Below are 26864 nucleotides of genomic sequence, written 5' to 3'. Positions count from 1 at the left end.
AGATTGGGAAATGTTGATGTGCAAAGGGACCTGGGTGTCCTTGCACACCAGTCACTGAAAGCAAACATGCAGGTGCAGCAAGCAGTTAGGAAGGCAAATGGTATGTTGGCCTTCATTGCAAGAGGATTTGAATACAGAAGCAAGGATGTCTCACTGCAGTTATACAGGGCTTTGGTGAGACTGCACCTGGAGTATTGTGTGCAGTTTTGGTCTCCTTACCTAAAAAAGGATATACTTGCCATTGAGTGAGTGCAGCGAAGGTTCACCAGACTGATTCCTGGGATGAGAGGGTTGTCCTATGAGGAGAGATTGGGTCGACTCAGCCTGTATTCACTCTCGTTTATCATAGAATCATAGAAGTTACAACATGGAAACAGGCCCTTCGGCCCAACATGTCCATGTCGCCCAGTTTATACCACTAAGCTAGTCCCAATTGCCTGCACTTGGCCCATATCCCTCGATACCCATCTTACCCATGTAACTGTCCAAATGCTTTTTAAAAGACAAAATTGTACCCGCCTCTACTACTGCCTCTGGCAGCTCGTTCCAGACACTCACCACCCTTTGAGTGAAAAAATTGCCCCTCTGGACCCTTTTGTATCTCTCCCCTCTCACCTTAAATCTATGCCCCCTCGTTATAGACTCCCCTACCTTTGGGAAAAGATTTTGACTATCGACCTTATCTATGCCCCTCATTATTTTATAGACTTCTATAAGATCACCCCTTAACCTCCTACTCTCCAGGGAAAAAAGTCCCAGTCTGTCTAACCTCTCCCTGTAAGTCAAACCATCAAGTCCCGGTAGCATCCTAGTAAATCTTTTCTGCACTCTTTCTAGTTTAATAATATCCTTTCTATAATAGGGTGACCAGAACTGTACACAGTATTCCAAGTGTGGCCTCACCAATGCCCTGTACAACTTCAACAAGACATCCCAACTCCTGCATTCAATGTTCTGACCAATGAAACCAAGCATGCCGAATGCCTTCTTCACCACCCTATCCACCTGTGACTCCACTTTCAAGGAGCTATGAATCTGTACTCCTAGATCCCTTTGTTCTATAACTCTCCCCAACGCCCTACCATTAATGGAGTAGGTCCTGGCCCGATTCGATCTCCCAAAATGCATCACCTCACATTTATCTAAATTAAACTCCATCTGCCATTCATCGGCCCACTGGCCCAATTGATCAAGATCCCGTTGCAATCCCAGATAACCTTCTTCACTGTCCACAATGCCACCAATCTTGGTGTCATCTGCAAACTTACTAACCATGCCTCCTAAATTCTCATCCAAATCATTAATATAAATAACAAATAACAGCGGACCCAGCACCGATCCCTGAGGCACACCGCTGGACACAGGCATCCAGTTTGAAAAACAACCCTCTACAACCACCCTCTGTCTTCTGTCGTCAAGCCAATTTTGTATCCAATTGGCTACCTCACCTTGGATCCCATGAGATTTAACCTTATGTAACAACCTACCATGCGGTACCTTGTCAAATGCTTTGCTGAAGTCCATGTAGACCACGTCTACTGCACAGCCCTCATCTATCTTCTTGGTTACCCTTTCAAAAAACTCAATCAAATTCGTGAGACATGATTTTCCTCTCACAAAACCATGCTGACTGTTCCTAATTAGTCCCTGCCTCTCCAAATGCCTGTAGATCCTGTCCCTCAGAATACCCTCTAACAACTTACCCACTACAGATGTCAGGCTCACCGGTCTGTAGTTCCCAGGCTTTTCCCTGCCGCCCTTCTTAAACAAAGGCACAACATTTGCTACCCTCCAATCTTCAGGCACCTCACCTGTAGCGGTGGATGATTCAAATATCTTTGCTAGGGGACCCGCAATTTCCTCCCTAACCTCCCATAACGTCCTGGGATACATTTCATCAGGTCCCGGAGATTTATCTACCTTGATGCGCGTTAAGACTTCCAGCACCTCCCTCTCTGTAATATGTACACTCAAGACATCACTATTTATTTCCCCAAGTTCCCTAACATCCATGCCTTTCCCAACCGTAAATACCGATGTGAAATATTCATTTAGGATCTCACCCATTTCTTGTGGTTCCGCACATAGATGACCTTGTTGATCCTTAAGAGGCCCTACTCTCTCCCCAGTTACTCTTTTGCCCTTTATGTATTTGTAGAAGCTCTTTGGATTCACCTTTGCCTGATCTGCCAAAGCAATCTCATATCCCCTTTTTGCCCTCCTGATTTCTCTCTTAACTCTACTCCGGCAATCTCTCTACTCTTCAAGGGATCCACTTGATCCCAGCTGCCTATGCATGTCATATGCCTCCTTCTTCTTTTTGACTAGGGCCTCAATCTCCCGAGTCATCCAAGGTTCCCTACTTCTACCAGCCTTGCCCTTCACTTTATAAGGAATGTGCTTACCCTGAACCCTGGTTAACACACTTTTGAAAGCCTCCCACTTACCAGACGTCCCTTTGCCTGCCAACAGACTCTCCCAATCAACTTCTGAAAGTTCCTGTCTAATACCATCAAAATTGGCCTTTCCCCAATTTAGAATTTTAACTTTTGGGCCAGACCTATCATTCTCCATAGCTATCTTAAAACTAATGGAATTATGATCACTTGTCCCAAAGTGATCCCTCACTAACACTACTGTCACCTGCCCTTCCTTATTTCCCAAGAGGAGGTCAAGTTTTGCCCCCTCTCGAGTCGGGCCATCCACATACTGAATGAGAAATTCCTCCTGAATACACTCAACAAATTTCTCTCCATCCAAGCCCCTAATGCTATGGCTGTCCCAGTCAATGTTGGGAAAGTTAAAGTCCCCTACTATTACCACCCTATTTTTCTTGCAGCTGTCTGTAATCTCCTTACATATTTGCTCCTCAATTTCCCGTTGACTATTTGGGGGTCTGTAGTACAATCCTATCAAAGTGATCTCTCCCTTCTTATTTTTCAGTTCTACCCATATAGACTCAGTGGGCGAACCCTCGGATATATCCCCTCTCACTACTGCCGTGATGTTCTCCCTAATCAAGAACGCAACTCCCCCTCCTCTCTTACCTCCTGCTCTATCTTTCCTATAGCATCTGTACCCTGGAACATTGAGCTGCCAGTCCTGCCCCTCCCTTATCCATGTTTCAGTAATAGCTATAACATCCCAGTCCCATGTACCCATCCATGCCCTGAGTTCATCTGCCTTGCCCATCAGACTTCTTGCATTGAAATACATGCAGTTTAATCTAGACTTCCCTTGGTCTTTGCCCTGCTTTCTCAGACCATCTGTCCGGTCATGTTCTGTACACTCTCCCTTACTGCCTTTTGTTTCTGTCACCACTTTATTTCCCACTGACTTCCTGCATCGGTTCCCATCCCCCTGCCACATTAGTTTAAACCCACCCCAACAGCACTGGCAAACACTCCCCCTAGGACATTGGTTCCAGTCCTGCCCAGATGCAGACCGTCCAATTTGTACTGGTCCCACCTCCCCCAGAACCGGTTCCAATGGCCCAGGAATTTGAATCCCTCCCTCTTACACCATCTCTCAAGCCACGTATTCATCTTAGCTATCCTGTCATTCCTACTCTGACTTGCCCGTGGCACTGGTAGCAATCCTGAGATTACTACCTTTGAGGTCCTACTCTTTAGTTTAACTCCTAACTCCCTAAATTCAGCTTGTAGGACCTCATCCTGTTTTTTACCTATATCGTTGGTGCCTATATGCACCACGACAACTGGCTGTTCACCCTCCCCCTCCAGAATGTCCTGCAGCCGCTCCGAGACATCCTTGACCCTTGCACCAGGGAGGCAACATACCATCCTGGAGTCTCGGTCGCGTCCGCAGAAACGCCTGTCTATTCCCCTTACAATCGAGTCCCCTATCACTATAGCTCTGCCACTCTTTTTCCTGCCCTCCTGTGCAGCAGAGCCAGCCACGGTGCCATGAACCTGGCCACTGCCACCTTCCCCTGGTGAGCCATCTCCCCCAACAGTATCCAAAACGGTATACCTGTTTTGGAGGGAGATGACCGCAGGGGACCCCTGCACTGCCTTCCTACTCTTCCTCTGTCTGTTGGTCACCCATTCACTATCTCCCTCAGTAATTTTTATCTGCGGTGTGACCAACTCACTGAACGTGCTATCCACGACTTTCTCAGCATCGCGGATGCTCCAAAGTGAGTCCATCCGCAGCTCCAGAGCCGTCAAGCGGTCAAACAATAGCTGCAGCTGGACACACTTCCCGCAGGTGAAGGAATCAGGGATACAGGAAGGAGCCCTGAATTCCCACATCTCACAAGAGGAACATGACACGGCTCTGGGATCTCCTGCCATGACTTAACCCTTAAGTTAGCTTAACAACAACTGCAATGTCAAGAGAAAAAAAAGGAAAGAAAAACTACTTACCACTCCCTTTAAGGAGTTTACTCCTTTAAATTGTTCTCAATTTAGAGAATGTTCACTGCACTAGGGACCTTGATTCACTAAAAAATAAACGCTACTTTCTATAAGACCTGCAGACCTTCCCTTTCCTTTTCCTTCAGTTCCTGTCGATCAGTAGAAATACTCACCTGAACCTACTCCCCAATCAGGTGCCTCCTCTGTGTCGCGTCCCGATCTGATTCCTGACGTCACTTCAAACTCGGTCGCAGCTCCGCTCGGCTCGGCTCCTCTCAGCGCTCTGAAATCCCGCCTTTTATCGGACGCTCCCTCCGCTCCGCTCGGCTCCTCTCAGCTGTTCTCAGCGCTCTGAAATCCAGCCTTTTATCGGACGCTCCCTCCGCTCGGCTCGGCTCCTCTCAGCTGTTCTCAGCGCTCTGAAATCCCGCCTTTTATCGGACGCTCCCTCCGCTCGGCTCGGCTCCTCTCAGCTGTTCTCAGCGCTCTGAAATCCAGCCTTTTATCGGACGCTCCCTCCGCTCGGCTCGGCTCCTCTCAGCTGTTCTCAGCGCTCTGAAATCCCGCCTTTTATCGGACGCTCCCTCCGCTCGGCTCGGCTCCTCTCAGCTGTTCTCAGCGCTCTGAAATCCCGCCTTTTATCGGACCCTCCCTCCGCTCGGCTCGGCTCCTCTTCGAAGAATGAGAGGTGATTTCATTGAAACGTATAATATTCTGACGGGGCTAGACAGACTGGATGCAGGGAGGATGTTTCCCCTGGCTGTGGGGGGTGTAAAACAAGGGGTCACAGTCTCGGGATACGGGGTAGGACATTTAGGACTGAGATGAGGAGAAATGTCTTCACTCTGAGGGTAGTGAACCTGTGGAATTCTCTACCACAGAATGCTGTGGAGGCCAAGTCACTGAATATATTTAAGAAGGAGATAGATAGATTTTTAGACACAAAAGGCATCAAGGGGTATGGAGAGAGAACAGGAATATGGTATTGAGTTAGAGGATCAGCCTTGACCATATTGAATGGCGGAGCAGGCTCGAAGGGCCGAATGGCCTACTCCTGCTCCTATTTTCCATGTTTCTATAAAAACCCTTCACCATTTTCCCCCCCAAATAATTCAATAATTGGAAAATTACACTGTCATAGTAGCTTATTGTCATAAACACATTCCAAATGGAAACATGTCTTGGTTGTGTTTTAATATACAGTGCTGAACATTAGTGTAAATAATTGATGTCATTTTCTATTTATAGTCTCAGAATCCATTCCAGAACACAAAGCAAACAACAACTGTCGTACTTGAGGTTCACGTCAAATTAGTCACTTAAAAACTGACTATTATTAAAGCAATACACTTAAAGCAATTATACTTAATAAGCATAATCAAGTTGAATGCCAACTAAGTAAATAGTTAGCCATCAACTCCTGTTGTAGCTGTAAAGATCAATTGACACAACAGTTCAGATGCTGTACACTTGTTAATTTAGTAAAAATACAAAATTTTCAAACCATATTTTTAGAAGGATAATCACTTAACTGATTTAACTTAAACCAAGCATAACTTAAAAACATTAATGCTTTACTATTTTTTTTCATCGTGGTGCAGTTTTCAATGTGTCGCGATTTTTTTTTGCCCAGTTGTTTGTCTTCACTTCTGGCATTGATGCTTACTGGGATATGTTTCAATGGGCACTGGTATCCCTTTGGCTAAGTGATAGTTCTTAAGTCATTCTAGATAGTGAGTTTGGCAGGATATTCAACTGTGTGTGGCATTGTGGCTGTGCCCAATCTAGTTATGGCAGATATACTTTCCAGTACAAGCCATTGAATAGCAATCAGGAATGGGTATCCTGGCTACTTTTTTCCCTGGTCTAGGAACAGTAATATTCTCTCTCCTCTCACCTCTCCCCTGCGTTCTCCCCCCCCCCCCCCCCCACCCACTGCTCAACACCAAACCACTGCCTCTGAGATCAGCTAACTGAGTATATACCTGGGTTTTTCTGTCTGTATGGATCAGTGTTGCACCAGGCATTGACATTGCCCAGTATTCCATTTTAGAGAGCTGAAAATCTTGTTCCAGTCACTCCCCTATTTTATGATTTAGATAACAAAATCAAGTGGTATCAATTCCTTGATGGTGACTATTTGTATTTACTGTTACTGCCCGGGCCCTATAAATCAGTAGTGACCCGATACTTTACATTGCATCCTGTGTTCTTGCAGAGTTACACAGTATCATTTCCTTACCCTGCCAAACAAACATCGAAGTGTGACTCCCTGGCACAATCATCTTGCTATTCTGATACTCAGGTGTCTGTGCAGTACTGTCAGGTACTGTGATCACTGCTTTTGGCTGCCCTAACTCACTTAATGCAATTCTATACGTTGGTTACCTGGTTCAAGTCCTCTAGAAGCACAGCTTAGTTTCACTGAGCCAACAAGGTTTATCTGACCATTATTGTACAGGACCAACTGGTACTACTCAATTACTTCCACCTGTGCATGTATAACTAATTTTGCAAGTTTCAAGGAATTAATGATTTCACTCAAACTCCAGTAATTTCTCCCAGCCTTTCTGTGCTTTCAGTAAGAAAGCTGACAGGTATGACTTAAGTCTTCCCAGTGTTTAATTGGAGGAGACGCTGCTCATCACAGGACTGGATATTAGTCTTAGCAGTCTGACAACATAGAGGCAAGGGAGGAGTCGAGAGAGATGATGGATAGGTAGAGCTGGGCGTCATTAGCGTACATGTGGAACCTGACCCCATGTCTTTAGCTGATGTTGCAAAGGGGCAACATGTAAATGAGGAACAGGGATAGATCGGTGTTGGGGGGAGGGGAGGGGAGGGGAGGAAGAGGAAGAGATGCCATTGCTGGAGATGCTCTGGCTGCAATTGGATAAATAAGAGCGGAACCAAGCGGGCAATCCCAATGTAATGGACACCGCAGAATGGGCTTTGGAGGAAAATGGTGCTGTCGACTTGTCAAAAGCTGCAGAGAGGTCAAGGAGGGATGATGCACCATGGTCACATTCACATAGGATGTCATTTGTGACTTTGGTTAGGGCCATTTCAGTTTCATGGCAGAGACAGCGATCTGATTGGAGAGATTCAAACATGGAGTTGCAGGAAAGATGGGCATCGGTTTGGGAGGGTGTTTTTTTTTAGTAGGGGGGCTGATGACCCTGGATTTTGAAGTTAGAGCGATTGTCCCTGAGACGAAGGAATGAATTGCAACGTTAGCTAGCATGGAGGCCAGTAAGAGAAATTGGTGGTTGTCAGTTTACTGGGAATGGGGTCAAGGGAGCAGGAGGTGGATCTGTGATGAGATCATATGGGAGAGGGCTTCATGATAGCTGGGAGAGAAATTGGATAATGATGTGGATTTAGTGCTAGGTGAGGAAGAGATGTTTGGCTTGATGGGAAAGGAGGAAGCAACAGAAACAGCTGTATGGATAAGAACATAAAAATAGGAGCAGGAGTGGGCCATACGGCCCCTCGAGCCTGCTCCGCCATTCAATAAGATCATGGCTGATCTTCGACCTCAACTTTACTTTCCCGCCCGATTTCCCCTGGAGTCCAAAAATGTATCTCTCTCAGTCTTAAATATACTCGACCACTGAGCATCCACAACCCTCTGGGATAGAGAATTCCAAATATTCATGCACCTCTGAGTGAAGAAATTCCTTATCCTCTCAGTCCTAAATATCTGACCCCTTATCTTGTGACCATGCCCACTGGTCCTAGACTCTCCAGCCAGGGGAAACATCCTCTCAGGATCTACCCTGTCAAGCCCTCTTGGAAACTTATATGTTTCAATGAGATCACCTCTCATTCTTCTAAACTCCAGAGAGTATAGGCCCATTCTACTCAATCTTTCCTCATAGGACAACCCTCTCATCCCAGGAATCAATCTAGCGAACTTTCGTTGCACTGCCTCTAAGGCAAATATGTCCTTTTTGGCAGCATTGTAGGCCACTTCTTTTAATCTAATGCTATCCTTAACTTCTCTAGTTAGCCATGATTGGATCACTTTTCCTGTGGAGTTTTTATTCCTCAAGGCTATGCATATTCGTTGGGACTTATGAATTATTTTTTAAAATATTCGCCATTGCTTATCTGCCATCATATCTTTTAATCTAATTTCCGAATCTACTCGCCCCTCACACCTACATAATTGGCCTTGTTTAAATTTAAGACTCTAGTTTCGGACTTAACTACATCACTCTCTCAAACTCAATATGAAAGTCATCATCTTATGATCACTCTTCCCCAGAGGATCTTTCATTATAAGATTACTAATTAGTCCTGTCTCATTACACAATACTAGAACTAAAATAACCTGTTCTCTCGTTGGTTTGTTGATGTATTGTTCAGGAAAACTGTCTCTGATGCATCCCATGAACTTATCCTCCAAACTACTTTTGCAATTTTGTTTGCCCAGTCCATATGAAGATTAAAATCCCCAGTGATTATTGCTTTGCCCTTGTTACATGCTGCTCTAATTTCCTTACTTATACTCTGTCCAACACTATAACTAATGTTCAGGGGCCTATAAACTACTCCCACCAGTATTTTCTGCCCCTCATTATTTCTTAGCTCCACCCATACTAATTCTACATCCTGATTTTCTGAGCTAAGATCCTTTCACACTACTGTCTTTATCTCATCCTTTGTCATCAGGGCTACCCACCCCCATCTTCCTTTCCCATTTTGTCCATCTTTTCTAAAAGTCAAGTACCCTGGAATATTTAGTTCCCAACATTTATGACCCTGCAACCACGTCTCAGTAATGGCTACTAGATCAAATCGATTTATCTCTGTGACACTAATTCATCCATCTTGTTACGACTGCTTCCTGCATTCTGATACAGCGCCTTCAATTTTAACTTCTTATCTTTTTTTTCCCTGATGTACCCATTGTCACTAATCCCCTATTACCTTTGTTAAACTCTCTGTACCTTCCTGACACACTCTGCTTGTTTTTACCCAAATCACTACTCTGCTCTACATCCTTGACTTTTCTTTTTGGACTGATTAAAATTAAAATTACCCGTACCTGAACCCTCCCTTCCCTCCCCTCCACCGCCCCCCTTTTAATTTAAAGCCCTATCTACCACCCTAGTTATTCGATTCACCAGGACATTGGTCCCAGCCTGGTTTAAGTGCAGCCCGTCGCAATGGAACAGCTCCCTCATTCCCCAGTACTGGTGCCAGTGCCTCATGAATTGAAACTCCTGCTTCCCACACCACTCTTTTAGCCATGCATTTAACCATCTAATCTTTTTGACCCTATGCCAATTTGTACGTGGCTCAGGTAGTAATCCAGAGATTATTACTTTTTTGCGGTTCTGCTTTTTATTTTGGTCCCTAGCTCCTCAAACACCCTCAGCAGAACCTCATTCCTGCTTCTACCTATGTCATTGGTTCCTGCTTGGGCCACAACAACTGGATCCTCCCCCTCATGCTCCAAGCTCTTTTCCAGCTGCAAGGAGATGTCCTTAACCCTGGCACCAGGCAGGCAACACTGCCTTCGGGACTCCCGGTCGCGACTGCAGAAAACAGTATCTATCCCTATGACTATACTATCCCCTACCATGACCACATTCTTTTTTTACTCCCCCAACTTGAATAGCCTCCTGTACCATGGTGACGTGGTCAATTTGGCCATCCTCCCTGCAGTCTTTGCTCTCATGCCTACAGGTAGCAAGTATCTCTTACTTGTTGGACAAGGTCAATGGCTGAGGCTGCTCCATCACTGCATCCTGGGCCTCCATACCTGCCTGACTCGCAGTCACATCCTCCTGTCCCTGACTACTGAACATATCTAAACTACTACCTAACCTAAGGGGTGTGACTGCCTCCTGGATCAAAGCGTCCAGATAAATCGTTAACCTCCCTGATGCATCACAATGTCTGCAGCTCGGACTCCAGCTCAATCATGGTCTCAATCATAGTGACAAAGAAGTCTGTGAGCTCCTCAAACTTGGTGGAGGGGGCAGGGAAGAGGGCTTTAAGGAGACGGTTGGTAGTGGAGCAACAAAGCTAGGGGTTATTTTTGCGCTCCAGCATGATTCTGAAGTAGTGAATGGTTTTGGCAGAGGGTGAGACCCGATAGCACTTGTGTGGAGCAGGCAGATCTGGTGATCTGGTGATGGATAGCTAAATCTGTTGTGTATGCTCAAGTCTGTGATCCTTGAACTGGAGCGAAGATGACCATACTAAGTGGATCGACCAGGATGGGAGAGAATAAAGGATTTGCTGAGGACAGTGGCATCAAAGCAATCAATGTGAACAATAGTTAAGCAGATGGACAGCTGCAGAAGCATTGTGGTGAATGGTGGGCCAAAGGTTAAGCAGTTGGGATTTATAAAGTGCAGTTCTTAGTGACCTGGGGAGAGGTTTTTTCAAGGATGGATACAGAAGGAAAAGGGTTTGGAAGGCGTTCGAAGGATGTAAGCGGTGATGGATACAAGGAAGTGGTTGGAGATGGCCTTGTTGGCGATGGAGAACATGGGAGTAGAGAGGCCATAAGATGGCATCGGGGAGGGGAGGGGTGCGGGGGAGGGTAGCTGTGAATATGGGTGGGAGAGGTTCAGGGCAGACAGGAGGTCAGTGAATTTAGAGAAGAAAGGACAAAGGGAGCTGACTAAACTTTATATTAACTTAAAAAATTGTAAACATTGCCAATGCTTTATAGGAGGTCACTGATACCTCAATGACTTTGTGAATTTTTTATTGGAAGTTTTCTTCTTTTGTCATCTCCTGTTAAAAATGTTCTGTTCTTGGTTCCTTTGATTCTGACTTCAGTCTCTTCCTCTTTCAGGGATCTCTAAGGTAATGAGTACTGACCAAGTCTCTAGCATCGGTGATGAAGGTGGCAAAGGACTTGACGATGTGGTGCCATACAGTGATGATGAGACGGACAATGAATTGGATAGTTCTACTGAAAGATTGGACGATACAGAGCAAAATCGCATCAACCAACAGACTGAGGAGGGATGGAAACCAAAAAATGGTAATGTTCAATTACAATCAGTTATTTCAGACTGTGAAGATGAATTAAATTGACATGTTTTGTGGTAAATTACTGCCATCTCAGTAAACCATAACAAAGACCGATAATCAAAGCAGACCAACAAGAAATAAAATTATTTGTATCTAAGTTAAAGATCAAATTAAGAAAGGGCAGTCTTGAAGTATGGGTTTTATCTATTAAGATGCATAAGTATGAATGCTGGAAGCATTCAAAGCCAGATGGCAACTTGAGGTTGTTTTGGTGCTTAGAAATTATAATGAAATATGTATCTGAGAAACATGGTTAACCCCTAATGATAGAGATGAGTATCAAATAGAAATCTTTAGGAAAATGAAAGATGACAGTAAAAGAGCTGGAATAGCTATATAAATCACTAGGTAGGTAAATGTAGACTCATTGGTGCAGGGATAAGCTTTCCAATGAACTAGACTGGCTGGAAGTATATAGTGCATGGATTTATTGGGCTGAAAGGACTCACAAGCAATAAATCTCTGGGGACAGGCAACATATAACTGGGGTTGCTCGGTGAGAAAAGGAATGAAACCCATGAAGTGTTGAAGATCATTATGAGGAAGTCAGTAAATACAGGGAGATCCCCACCTGATCGGAAACAAGCCAACACATAGAACACTCATTGGAACATACAAGATTCTGAGAGGGCCTGACAGGGTAAATGCTTAGAGGTTGTTTCCCCTGGCTGGAGAGTCTAGAACTAGTGGGCATAGTCTCAGGATAAAGGGTGGACAATTTAGGACTGAGATGAGGAGAAATTTCTTCACTTGGTGTTGTGAATCTTTGGAATTCTCTACCCCAGAGGGTTGTGGATGCTCAGTCACTGAATATGTTCAAGGCTGAGATAGGTAGATTTTTGGACTTTAGGAGAATCAAGGGATATGGGGATCGGGCGGGAAAGTGGAGTTGAGGTCAAGATCACCCATGATCTCATTGAATGGCGGAGCAGGCTCGAGGGGCCGTATGGCCTACTCCTGCTCCTATTACTTATGTTCTTAAATGATAGCCATGATGTGGAGATGCCGGTGATGGACTGGGGTTGACAATTGTAAACAATTTTACAACACCAAGTTATAGTCCAACGATTTTTATTTGAGGCTTCAAGGAGCTCCTGAACATTTACCTGAGGAAGGAGGAAACCTCCGAAAGCTTGTAGATTTCAAATAAAAATCGTTGGACTATAACTTGGTGTTGTAAAATTGTTTACAAATGTTCTTAAATGGCAGCCAGTATGATTTTTGGATGGGGATCCTGCCCTACTAACTTCTTTGACTTTTTGAGTAAGTAACATCATAAGTTGACATCAAAAACTCTATAATGTAATGTACCTGAACTTCCAGAAGGGCTTCAATAAATTTCTGCAGGTAACCTGCGACAGAAGCTCAAGACAGTGGGTATTCGCGATAAAACAAAGGTGGATAAGGCGGGGGGGGGGATGAAAAACTGCAGATGCTGGAAATCTGTAAATAGAACAGAAAAAGCTGGAAATACTGAGCAGGTCAGGCCACATCTGTGTTTTGGGTCTTAAGACCCTTCCTCAGATTAAAAAATTGGCAGAGAGAGAGAGGAAGCAGCAGGTACCAGTGGAAGGAGTGATTCCAGGCTCGGAAAAATCCTTGATTGTTGCAAGTTGTAGAATCACAGCATAATTTTCCAGTGGGAAACTCTCCGTTCTCCTTGTGTTTTGGATGAATATACTACAGGCAGAATTCTGGTACTTAAAATTGAGTACAGATACCAAGTACAAGATTGTAAGTGGGTATGGGGGCCATACGTAAATGGTGTCAAATTGGCTAGGGAATAGGCTGAAAGAGATCTGGGAGTGATGGACTCAAAACTGATCATGTTCAGATATTGCAATTAATAAATCAATTAATGAAGCAAACAGAATGGTTAGTTAAATTGCCACATCAATACAGTATAAGTCTTGAGGTCATTATTCTGAAGCTGTATAATACTTAGGTTAGAAACACATTGACTATGGTGTTCAGTTCTAATCACCAAATCAGGCGACACATCCAAGCTCTGGAAACCATGCAGAGAAGGGACACAAAGCTCCTCGTGTCTTAGGAATGAGTTATAAGGAAAGCTTGGAGAAACTCTGAATCTTCAGCCTGGAACGAATGGGGAGACACGTACAAGATAATGAGTTAAATAAAAAAGGTTAACCCAAAGCACTATTTTAAGTTTAAAAGTACAAATATAGGATGAAAGGACCCAAGTACAGACTAGTAAAAGGACAAATTCAGGTCTGATATCAGGAAGTGCTTAGTCACACAGTGATTTTAATATCTGGAATGGTAGGGTAGTGGTTTTAAAAAAAAAAACTATAGAATTATTCAAGAGGCAGTTGGATTGTGATGATAGAACTACTGTGCAAAGAGAAGCTTAATGACTTCCCTTATCTCTACTTTGTGATATTTTGGCTAAAGTCTAAGTTTTTTTTCTAATAATGTCAGCCTTTGGAGCCATTTATTTGCAATGCTTCTTCTTGAAAGTCACTATCCACCACAATTTTTGAAAGACAACCACCATTTGTGTAATTCCTTTCTGTCTGCAGTGGGGAAGAAGAAACACAATCATTCCTCTGAACCAGGATTATACTTAGTTGGAATGCCTGAAAATTACAGCGTCACTTCCAGTATCATGTGTTTGCCCATATCTATTTATTATTTTAGAAGAACTTCAAGCTAAGCTCTGGAAGTCCCCTCCCTGAACCCTTCCACCTCTCTCTCTCCTCCTTTAAGTCGTTCCTTAAAACCTACCTCTTTGACCAAGTTTTTGGTCACCTGTGCTAATATCGCTTTATGTGGCTCGGTGTCAAAATTTGTCTGATAACACTCATGTGAAGCGCCTTAGGACTTTTTACTACATTAAAGGCACTATATAAATGTAAGTATTTTCCTGCCAGGTAGGCGATCTTGGTTTTCATAGTGTGTTTCTCCGTTCCCTGGACACACATTTAGGGTCTCAGCTGATTCCAGAGTGGCCAGTAGGCTGGTTATTAGCTGTTAATCCCATATAAATGAATGGCATCATTGTGGAATGCACGCAGGATACCCAAGTAATAAATATCATGGGAATAACTCAGAACTGTTGGCTGTTATTCCTGCAACTACCACCTCATACCTGTAGCAGGTGAAATGACACAGCCACTTTATATTCTTTTGAGTGGACAATGTGCTGAGCAACAATCGAATTAAGATCTTCAGGTTCTTTCAAACTATGTTTCATATCAACAACAACTACTTGCATTTATACAGTGCCTTTAACGTAGTAAGCCGTCACAGATGCACAATCAGACAAAAATTGACACCGAGCCAAAGGAGGAGACATTGGGACAGGTGACCAAAAGCTTGGTCAAACAGGTAGATTTTAAGTAGCGTCTTAAAGGAGGAGAGAGGAGTGGACAGGTGAAGGGGCTTTGGGAGGAATTTTCAGAGCTTGGGGCCGAGATGGCTGAAGGCATGACCGCCAATGGTGGGGTGAAGGAAGTGACGTATGCACAAGAGGCCACAGTTGGGGGAATACAGAGTTCTCAGAGGATTATTATCTCAAAGATCTTGTATCTGCATAAAAAAAGAATTATTCGGAAAGGAGCAAACAGAACCACAGACCATTTCTTCAATTCGAGTATGGGTTGGAGAGGGTTGGGGGTGGGGTAGCGAGGTATCGCTAAATAACCTCTGTGTTGGGTAGAAAGATTTAACACCATCCTTAGAGTGAAAACAAGACATTTAGCATCAATATTTTTTGAAATTACTTTACCTTCTATTTCAGAATACACGTGGAAAGTCAAAGCAAATGACAGAAACTTTTACAATCAGTTCACTGTCAAGAAATACGGCTGCATTAAGAGAAGCAAATACGCAGTGAGTATCCTCATTGTGGGCAGTTTTTGTTAGTTAATCGTGGTCTGTTTAACAATTTTTGTGCACCTTGAAGCCCCAAACCATTCAAAAATCTTAATTTTCTTATTATGTATGTTGTCAGATGTCTGGGCACAGGTATTTATGGTCTCATTAGGTTGATACATCTTTGTTTTGTATCTTCTGATCTGTAACAGTTGTCTTTTTTATTTTCAGGGGAACGCAATCCAGACATACAAATACAACGTACTTACCTTTTTACCACGTAACCTGATGGAACAATTTAAAAGGGCAGCCAATGCTTACTTTCTGGTCCTTCTCATTCTTCAAGTAGGTGCTTTTTCAAAAAAAAATTGTATGTTCTAAACCTAAATTTGCTACATGAAAACAAATGTGTGGATATTAAAAGCCTCTCTGCCCCTCAGTGCTATTTTTTAAAATGATATTTAAGATGCACTTGCGTTCATAGAAAATTTACGGCACAGAAAGGCCATTCGGCCCATCGTGTCCGCGCTGGCCGAAAATGAGCCACCCACCTTAATCCCACTTTCTAGCACTTGGTCCGTAATTCATGTAAAATATCGCTGCTTCGTTTAAAGGTTAATTTTCAGTTTATTGGCTAATTCTGAAAGTACTTAGACTTAATTCATTCCACGCAACATTTTGCTATGTGAAAAGCAAATATTTATTGTAAATGTGAGCCAATAAGATTTGCTTTAAAAAACCTGTAATATTCTCAGCTGTTTTACAGATTGTCATGGTCAATAAATTGAATTATTCTGAAATAAAAACAGAACATTGGAAATAGACAGCATGTCCACCAGCATCTGAAAGGGAAAGCTAAGTATGTTTTGGGTGGGTTCAGATCAGAGGCGTCACCTGAAACAATAACATGTCTCTTCACTTCACAGATACTGATTTGATGTGCTGTGTATTTCCAGGAATTTGGCTTTTAAATTCAGTTTCCCAGCACTTGCAGATTTTCTTCTTCTTTGAGTTTTCTGAAAATTGCACATCAATCATTTGATTTTTATTTCCTCAGGAATTGAACTTTTGAACTGGGGAAGGGGAAATCTGAATTGGTTTGTTTAAAGGCATATTAGCTGCAATTATGCACCAGTGAAAAATTAGCAGCCTGTTTTTTTTTTGCTGAAACAATTAATTGTGTGGTGCACAATTCCAGCAGATGGAAGAAAACGTGTCTTCTGCCTCTTGCCACCTTCCTTCACCTTCCCAGAGCTAGTTGTGTGTGTGCGTGTCTGTCTCAAATAATAATTGCAGGATTCAAAGGATTTCCTGAACTTCAAAAATGAGTTTCTAATCTGATATTGTGTTCAGCTTTTATTAGAAATGGCATTTTATTTTGCTTTTCTCTCTAGGCCATTCCACAGATCTCAACCTTGGCATGGTACACTACGTTTGTGCCTTTGCTGGTGGTGCTGGGAATAACGGCAGTAAAGGACCTTGCTGATGATGTTGTAAGCATTTATTTTATTTCTTTGTTTATCCACACATTCTAAAACATCAGCTAATTCCATGAACCTTCTGTTTAATGTATCCGATTCCAGCAAAACCACCTGAGCATGTTTTGAAAGCTGGAGAGGCTATTCGACTTGGGAGGAGTGAAAGATTTCAGATGAAACCACGACAGAGAACTGGTGCCATCTGCCTGTCAAAATTCGTTATTACTGGCCCCGTAGCAGCAGTGCCTTTGCAGGCATCATTAGTCATGGGTTTCTATCATCTACCTTCATAATATATAATGCATGTGTGTAGTAATTTTAGTAACTGTAGCAAAATCGAAGTGACTTTGCATTATTGAGTAAAAAAAATTCAAAAAATAATTAGTTCCACATGATAATCCGATGGTTTTCAACAGCACTACTTGCATGTCGCATCAAATGCTGGTATCAATCAATGGCTCTTAATTCTAGACAAACATCATGGGACCTATTAGTATGGTCACTGCACAGCATGCCTGGAAATGCTGACCCTTGGTGGTTTGCGTACCTGCATACAAATGAGCTGATCTTGCCCAATGACAAGGTCAGTTCATCTAAATATATTTTCTGGTCTTTGCAATGCATTGGTTGTAATTTTTATGAAAACCAGGGGATGTGGGATTTTTGGCTCTAGCAGAAATGAGGGTGGCGAGAAATGGCAGAATTGGGGGTACATTTTAAAAGGTGAATGTAGACTGAAAAAAATGTAAATATTGGGCAAGTTTTGAAGCTCTAGTTTGTTAAGTGTCCTGCCTCTGATAATTTTCATCCCAGGGTTCTGAAGGAATTGGCTCAAACGATTGTGAGTCCTCTTGTGGATATTTTTCAGAGTTCACTGGACTCGGGCCAAATCCCAAAGGAACAGAAAATAGCAAATGTGATTCCCATCTTCAAAATAGAAACTATGGAGAGGTTTGAAGAGGAGGATGAGGATTTTGAACTTGATGACCTGGGTGAGGAAGGGAGAGGCAGGAGTCAATGGAGTTGGCAAGGAAAGAGGTGATGAGTGGACAGAACTTTGGGCAGGATAGAATACAAGTGGCAGAGTTTTGATGAGTTGGAATTTGAGGATGAAGCTTGGGAAATCAGTGAGGAGGGCGTTGGGGAGAAATGGAGCCCGAGTTAACAAAGGCATGAATGACTCTTTCACTGGGAGTGAGGATAATGTAGAGATAGGGATAAGTTGGTCTTGCTGATGGACTGGATGTGGGGTTAGAGCAGGGTTGTCAACCTTCCAGGATTCTCCTGGAATCTCCAAGAATTGACAAGGTCCCACCTGGCAGACTGGTCAAAAAAGTACAAGCCCATGGGATCCAAGGGAAAGTGGCAAGTTGGATCCAAAATTGGCTCAGTGGCAGGAAGCAAAGGGTAATGGTCGACAGGTGTTTTTGTGACTGGAAGGATGTTTCCAGTGAGGTTCCTCAGGGCTCAGTACTAGGTTCCTTGCTTTTTGTGATATATATTAATGATTTGGACTTAATCATGCCTCCTACATTTAAGAAGTTTGCAGATGATACAAATATTGGCCGTGTGGTTGATAGTGAGGAGGAAAGCTGTAGACCGCACGAAGATATCAATGGACTGGTCAGGTGGAAAAGTGGCAAATGGAATTCAATCCAGAGAAATCTGAGGTAATGCATTTGGGGAGGGCAAACAAGACAATGGAACACACAAGTGAGGGACCTTGGAGTGCATGTCCATAGATCCCTGAAGCTAGTAAGTCAGGTCGATAAGGTGGTTAAGAAGGCATATGGAATACTTTCCTTTGTTAGCTGAGGCATAGAATATAAGAGAGAAGAGGTTGTGCTGGAACTGTATAAAACACTAGTTGGGCCACAGTGTAAGCATTGTGTACAGTTCTGGTCACCTCATTACAGGAAGGATGTAATTGTACCAGAGAGGGTACAGAGGAGATTTACGAGGATGTTGCCAGGAATGGAGAATTTTAGCTACGAGGAAAGATTGGATCAGCTGGGGTTGTTCTCTTTGGAACAGAGGAGGCTGAGGGGTGATTTAATTGAGGTGTATAAAATTATGAGGGGCCTAGATAGTGGATAGGAAGGACCTATTTCCCTTAGCAGACAGGTCAATAACCAGGGGGCATAGATTTAATGTGATTGGTAGAAGGACTAGAGGGGAGCTGAGGAAAAACATTTTCACCCAGAGGATGGTGGGGGTTTGGAAGTCACTGCCTGAAAGGGTGGTAGAGGCAGAAACCCTCAACTCATTTAAAAAGTACCTGGATGTGCACCTGAAGTGCCGTAACCTACATGGCTACGGACCAAGTGCTGGAAAGTGGGATTAGGTTAGGTGGCACATTTTTGGCCGGCGCGGACACAATGGGCCGAAAGGCAGCCTCCTGTGCCATAAATTTTCTATAATTCTATGAATTAACGATTAATCTCCTGGACACTGCTGTAAGAAACCCAGGAGAAAAATCATTGGGACATTGAAAAAAATTGTGTGCTTTTTTTCATTTTCTTTGGACACTTTTTTTGTCCATTAGTTGTAAAAATATTGGGAATTGGGTAGGGCAGTTGGAGGTAGAAGTTCTTGTGATGAAACCTCCAGGGATACATTCAACCAGTGTTAGTAACCCCAGGTTTGAGGCTAGGCTCAGGTTAAGCAGAACCATGAGGTTATACATAGTTGGGTTGAGTTTGAGTGGGAAATCAGCAAGGGGGATGGGATCGTGGCCGAAGATCTTTTTGAGATTGCTGGTAATGAAATAGTCCTATGATTAAAGCCACTGATACGTGGTCTTCTGGGGAAAAGGGGGCAAAATTATCCAAGATGATCCTAAAACACCAAGAATCGTCTTGGAAAATCCCATGTAATAGAAATGGAATTTGACTTATTCAGTCACCATGTGCAGTTGTCCTAATTATATTCAGGCAGAATGCAACACCTGCAAAATCTCCTAATCCCATGCAGTTTATTGCATGGAATTATGGGATTTTATTCAGTCATCAAAAAATGGTGACCTGGCTTATAATCAATTACATTTCTTACTTGGAGATGGAGTTTGTCAATTATTTTTTCCACACTCTCCTTAATTTTCTTTCCTCCACTCTGGTAGTTGCTGACTCGTGCTGTGGTATGGTTCATCAAGTTTTGTGTGCATCAAAACAGTGAATATTGGCAAGTTATTTGACAAGAGGGATATTGCAGTCAAGCCGATTCTGTTTTCATCTGGCACCCACCTATGAATTTACCAGTCAGGAGATAGCCATCAGTGCATTGGCCAAGGGTGACAAGGCCAGTTGCAGTGCCCTTCTTGTGCCCTGGCTAAGATCATCTAATTTAGGACAAAGCAGTCGTCAAGCCTGGGATTTTTCTGGTTGCTATGGCTTAATTTCACACCAGGCAGTTCCTTACTGACTGAGCCATCAAGCTACTGTTAAGTACTTCTATTGCATGGGAAATTCATGATTGAAAAAGGTGCTACAGTCTATACTGAATAATTTTGCTTATTTGTCTTGTACATCATAGGTAAGACATAGGATGGACAAAATGATCAATACCCGGGAATGTGAAGTCCTGCAGGATGGCAGGTATTATGCCTTTTTTTAACCTATTATTCATAGTGTGTCTTACATGTACATATACTGCTCATAGCATCTCTTAAGTGTACGTGACAAAATATTCTGAAAATATTTTCTAGCTTTTTACATAACGAGATTGAAGCATTCCAAGAGACCAGACTGTTGAATTCTACCAAGGACAGTGATTCTCTTATTTGCAATCATCACAGACATTGAGGCGACCGTAGTCCCATTGTCTAAATATGTCCACTTGAATTTTTACCAAATCTCAAAATGACTAAAATGGTTTGTTTTGTGTTGTTTGCTGCCCTCTGGTGCCGCAGTGAGAGCTGCCAACAGCCCAAGTGTGTTATCATGTGGCTCTTACAAGGGAATCAAAGCTGCTGTTAACATTAACTTTTTATTTGTTGCTTTATTTCTAATAGATTTTTTAAAATAAACCTGCTCTTAGCCTTTAATGTGGCTTTGTGAAATATCCCTGCATATCTTTTTCACACAACAAATCTTAATACATGCATGTAGGTTGGACACTAAACTGGAAATGCCTATCAGCGAAATTCCATCCCACACACACATATTTTGTAACCCAAGAAACACTGCATAAAACAATAAGGCTGATGGCTGCCTTGAAGTTCAATTGAGGAATGCTTGAGTCACTTTTTCTAGGACAGAATGCGTGTCTGGATTGTATTCAGCCCAATGAAGTTCATATTTTCTGTTCCTGATAAAATGCCTTAACATTGGAATAGTGTATGTGTATTTTCTGTAAAACAGCAATTGTAAGTTGGAACTTATTTTAGTTAGATGTTTTCTAAGAGTCATTTGTATCTGTTACTGGGCCACAAAAATGAGAGAAATTTCTACCTTTTTTAGGTTTAAATCATCAAAATGGAGAAACATAAAAGTTGGAGATATTGTACGCCTACGGAGAGATGATTTTATTCCAGTAAGTTTCACATTTTGAAAAAATGAGACACTCTTCCATTGTGTTACATTATATAATTGTTATTTTTCTAATTATTTAGGCTGATATACTACTACTGTCCAGTTCAGACCCCAACAGTCTTTGTTACGTAGAAACAGCTGAACTAGATGGGTAAGAACTTTCATTTGCAAAAAGCCTTTAATTCAGAGGTAGACAATACTGTATGGAAAAGTCTAGGCACCTTGTTTCACTGTACATGGTGCAGTACAATTAGTTCATGATGCAATTAATGACTAGTCTGTTGAACATATTGTTTCATGGGTATCTACCATCTGCTAGTTTTGACTTTTTTTGATGCCAACTTGGACTTTTTATTTTTCTGCCAAGGGACAATTTTTTAAAATCATATTTGCTTTACAGATCACATCTCCATTGCTGTGATGAGATTCTACTGTAGTTACCTTTTTTATAAAAGGTACATTTATATAGTGCCTCATCACTTCTCTGGGGAATGTCTCCAAGTCCCCTGCATACAATAAATACAACAGTGATTGCTATGTAGGAAAATATGGCAGCCATTTTGTACACATGAAGATCCCACAAACAGCAATAAGATGAATGATCAGGTAATCAGATAGACGAGGTCATCCACTTTGGACCTAAGAAAGATAGATCAGAGTATTTTCTAAATGGCGAGAAGCTAGGAATTGTGGATGAACAGAGAGATTTAGGGGACAAGTACAGAATCACTAAAAGCTAGTGGACAGTGGCAAAAGATAATTTAAAAGGCTAATGGAATGTTGGCCTTTATCTCAAGCAGGCTGGAACGCAAAGGGGTGGAAATTATGTTACAGCTGTACAGTGCTTAGGTTAGACCCCCTCTGGAGTACTGCATTCAGTTCTGGGCACTGCACCTCAGGAAGAATATATCGGTCTCGGAAGGGGTGCAACACAGATTCACCAGATTCACTGGGGCTAAAAGGGATAAATTCTGAGGATGCGTACACTAGGCTTGTACTCTATTTTGAATATAAAAGATTAAGGGGTGATGTAATTGATGTGTTTAAGATGGTTAAAGGAATTGATGGGGTAGATAAGGAGAAACTATTTCCTCTGGTGGGGGGAGTCCAGAACAAGAAGGCATAACTTTAAAATTAGAGTTAGACTGTTCAGGGGTGATGTCAGAAAGCACTTCATCACACAAAAGTTAGTGGAAATCTGGAACTCCTCAAAAAGCTGTGGCTAGGTCAATTGAAAAGTTCAAAACTGAGATTGATTTTAAGGGTTACAGAACCAAGTTGGGTAGATGGAGCTAAGATAAAGCTCAGCCATGATCTAATTCAATGGCGCAACAGGTTCGAGGGACTGAACGACCTACCCCTGTTCCTATGTTCCTGTGTAATCTGTTTGTGGTGATGTCGGTTGAGCAAGGACTATTAGTCAGGAATCCAGAAGAGTTCCCATCTTCTCTTGCAATAGTGCCATGTGATCTTTACTATTCCATTTGAACCACCAGAACAAGTAGACAGGGCCTTTGTTTCAGACATACTATTAGCTGGTGTTTCCCCAACTTCTGGCAGTAGTTGCTGATGGAAATTGGTGCTTCCTACAGCATCTCTCCCTAGATAATGCAAGATTGCCCCTCAATTTTTTTGTCTGCACGTGTAGAATTGGAGCTCTTGTGCACATATGGCGAAGCTGAAAATTTCTGCTCATGTGCAGTGTCCACATTTGTGTACGTGAGGGCCCCACGCCGGCCTTTGCTTGCCTGGAGCCAGCAGCAGACTGATGAGGAAATTAAAAATGTTTGTACTATTCAGCATTATTTTTAACTGTTTTGTTAATACAATCGAGAAAATACATGTGTGACTACTGTCCCTAGCGAGAGGCCAAATCAAATTTGGTTGCAATCTAAATATATTCTGAAGTTAGTAGCTTTCAGCTTAACTTTTTATAGATTAAGATTGCAACCAAATTTTATCTGTCCCCGCAGTGGAGACCATGTACTCATTTTGGAGGTGCCTTTTCTGAGATCATGTGAGACATTTGTTCCAGACTACAGCTGTAGTTTCTATCCATAAGATGAGAAATCCTAGTGAGCCTGAAAGATAACTGAAATCTTGCTGATCTCTCTTAAGGTGGTTCTTGGGGTTGTTGCAGCATGAATGTTGGATGTTTTGGAGGTCCTCACAATCCAAGGAAGAGTTTGCATTGATACAGCGTCGGCGCCTTTCACAACCTCAGGATGTCCCAAAGCACTTTACAGCCAATGAATTACTTTGGATGTGTAGGCAAATGCAGCAGTTAATCTGTTATTTTTTTAGAAATAAATGTTAGTCAAGACACTGGGAGAAATCACCCACTCCTCTTTGTATAGTGCCATGGGATCTTTTACATCCACCTGGGAAGGCAAATGTAGGCATCCTTAGTGAGCAGGATTACCAATTTGGTGTTACTTTGTGCTAAATTATTACAACACATGCTGTTACCACTAGGAAATGGATTGAAAGTCTCTTTGTCTCTGTTGGCTGAAAGGTTCACATCGGAACCTGGGTGTTAACCCCGTGTGCTACCCATGGCTCTCTGCTGTGGAATATTAACTATTGTTGCAAAATAGAAAATTGACACACAATTGAGTTATTTACTACTGCTGTGCTTTGTTAATGGATCTCAATTCATTATACTTTCAGTGAAACCAACCTGAAGTTCAAAATGTCATTGGAAATTACAGACAAACTGCTTAAGAAAGAGAATGATCTGAAATCTTTTGATGGTGAGTATGTTTACACCAATTTAGTCAGGCCGGTTGAAGACACAGTAACACTGCTTTTGAAATTTGAACTGTCAAGAAATCCATTCGTATTCATTATATATGAAACCCTGCCTTCAGGGGTAGCACTGTGATATAAAGGAGTTGCCTAGACTCACCTCACAAGGTGGGTTTCCGAGAGGCCTCTGGCAGCAAACTTTGGAAGTAAACATAAACGGGTGCCGCAAATGCCACACGACATCAGCGTTGGTCTTTTGCATTGCCAGCAAGAAGGCTGAGCTCTCAAACCACATATCCAGGTCAGCAATGGTGTTTCCACATTGCTGGCCTGTATTTACCTTCCCCCATTATTGGGGACTATCTTTGCTCCAACAAGAAGTTGCAAACGTGGCATCTGAGCAGCTGTGGTTTTACACATGCATAGTTGTTTAAATAGTGCTGCACATTGTATAAAGTAAGGTTATATTTAGTGGCTGTGTCTACTTGGAGGACATTTTTTACCCAGTTAGCCTAAAAACAAGCAAATGTGTTCCCTCTAGGTTTAGTAGAATGCGAAGAGCCAAACAATCGACTGGACAAATTTATAGGAACCCTATATTGGAGGAATCAGAGTTATCCTCTGGATATAAATGCAATCCTACTGCGTGGATGCACAGTCCGCAACACAAACACAACTCATGGACTTGTAATATTTGCAGGTATTCATGTTTATATCATCACATCCTGGAGTAATGCTATTGCTGATTTGAGAAGGTGCCCCTGATCAAGTATCACATTTTGCCATGTGCTTGCAGTATGTCTGGATTTTTAAAAATGTGTCTCAAATATTCTATGGATGAGAATCATAGAATGGTTAGAGCGCAGAAGGAGGTCATTCGACCCGTCCAGCCCATGCCAGCTCTCTGCAAGAGCAGTCCAGCTAGTCCCACTCCCCCACCCTATCCCCGTAGCCCTGCAATTTTTTGTCCTTCAAGTACTTGTCCAATTCTCTTTTGAAAGCCACGATTGAATCTGCCTCTACCGCCCTTTCAGGCAGTTCATTCCAGATGATAATCACCCGCTACGTTAAAAAAAGGTTTTTCCTCATGTTGCCTTTTTTTTTGCTAATTACCTTAAATCTGGGTCCTCTGGTTCTCAACCCTACTGCTACTGGGAACAGCTTCTCTCTATCTACCCTGTCTAGACCCCTCATGATTTTGAATACCTCTATCAAATCTCCTCTCAACCTTCTCTGCTCTAAGGAGAACAACCCCAGCTTCTCCAGTCTATCCACGTAACTGAAGTCCCTCATCCCCGGAACCATTTTTATAAATCTTTTCTGCACTCTCTAAGGCCTTCACATCCTTCCTAAAGTGCAGTGCCCAGAACTGGACACAATACTCCAATTGTGGCAGAACCAGTGTTTTATAAAGGTTCATCATAACTGTCTTGCTTTTTTGCTCTATACCTCTATTTATAAAGCCTAGGATCCCATATGCTTTTTTTAACCGCTTTCTTAACCTGCCCTGCCACCTTCAAAGATTTGTGAACATATATCCCAGATCTCTGTTCCTGCACCCCCTTTAGAATCTTCAGTTTATATTGCCTCTCCTCGTTCTTCCTACCAAAATGTATCACTTCGCACTTCTCTGCGTTAAATTTCATTTGCTACATGTTCACCCATTTCACCAGCCTGTTTATGACCTCTTGAAGTCTGTTACTATCCTTCTCAGTGTTTATTACACTTCCAAGTTTTGTGTCATCTGCAAATATTGAAATTGTGCCCTGTACACCCTAGTCCAAGTCATTAATATATATCAAAAAAAGCAGTGGTCCTAGTACCGACCCCCGGGGAACACCACTGTACACCTTCCTCCAGTCCGATAAACAACCATTCACCACTACTCTGTTTCCGATCACTTAGCCAATTTTGTAACCATGCTGCTGCTGCCCCTTTTATTCCATGGGCATCAACTTTGCTGACAAGCCTATTATGTGACACTTTACCAAATGCCATTTGGTAGTCCATATGCACCACATCAACTGCATTGCCCTCGTCAACCTTCTTTGTTACCTCATCCAAAAAACTCAATCATGTTAGTTAAACAACATTTGCTTTTAACAAATCCGTACTGGCTTTCCTTGATTAATCCATGCTTGTCCAAGTGACTGTTAATTTTGTCCTGGATTATCGTTTCTAAAAGCTTCCCCACCACCGAGGTTAAACTGACTGGCCTATAGTTGCTTGGTTTATCCTAACACCCTTTTTTGAACAAGGGTGTAACATTTGCAATTCTCCAGTCCTCTGGCACCAACCCCGTATCTAAGGATGATTGGAAGATTATGGCCAGTATCTCTGCAATTTCCACCCTTACTTCCCTCAACAATCTAGGATGCATCCCATCCGGACCGGGTGACTTAGCTACTTTAAGTACAGCCAGCCTTTCTTGTACCTCCTCTTTATCAATTTTTAGCCCATCCAGTAATTCAACTACCTCCTTACTGTGACTTTGGCAGCATCTTCCTTGGTAAAGACAGATGTAAAGTAATCATTTAGTACCTCGGCCATGCCCTCTGCCTCCATGCGTAGGTCTCCTTTTTGTCCCTAATCGGCCCCACACCCCCTTAATACCCATTTACTATTTATATGCCTATAGAAGACTTTTGGATTCCCTTTTATGTTAGTTGCAAGTCTATTCTCATACTCTCTCTTTGTTCCTCTTATTTCCTTTTGCACTTCTTTGTACTTTCTATATTCAGATTGTTTCTTACTTGTATTATCAACCTGACATCTGTCATATACCCACTTTTTCTGCTTCATCTTACTGTCTATCTCTTTCCTCATCCAGG

At 42.5% G+C, this 26864-nt stretch overlaps 1 protein-coding gene across 3 annotated transcripts in view; it reads left to right on the top strand.

The window, feature by feature from the left end:
- The window catches only part of atp8b1 (ATPase phospholipid transporting 8B1), a 162537-nt gene that overhangs the window by 84300 nt on the left and 51373 nt on the right, over positions 1-26864 (top strand). For all 3 annotated transcript variants that reach the window (XM_067983878.1, XM_067983872.1, XM_067983884.1), the window contains exons 2-10: positions 11200-11391; positions 15205-15296; positions 15510-15623; positions 16673-16771; positions 20288-20349; positions 21214-21286; positions 21366-21436; positions 23956-24038; positions 24575-24733. In XM_067983878.1, coding sequence (XP_067839979.1) covers positions 11214-11391; positions 15205-15296; positions 15510-15623; positions 16673-16771; positions 20288-20349; positions 21214-21286; positions 21366-21436; positions 23956-24038; positions 24575-24733 — 931 coding nt within the window. In that variant the 5' untranslated portion in view covers positions 11200-11213. The remainder of the gene's footprint in view (positions 1-11199; positions 11392-15204; positions 15297-15509; positions 15624-16672; positions 16772-20287; positions 20350-21213; positions 21287-21365; positions 21437-23955; positions 24039-24574; positions 24734-26864) is intronic.

This window comes from Heptranchias perlo, chromosome 1 (genome assembly GCF_035084215.1).
Source record: "Heptranchias perlo isolate sHepPer1 chromosome 1, sHepPer1.hap1, whole genome shotgun sequence".
NCBI lineage: Eukaryota > Metazoa > Chordata > Chondrichthyes > Hexanchiformes > Hexanchidae > Heptranchias > Heptranchias perlo.
This window is presented reverse-complemented; position numbering and strand designations above follow the sequence as displayed.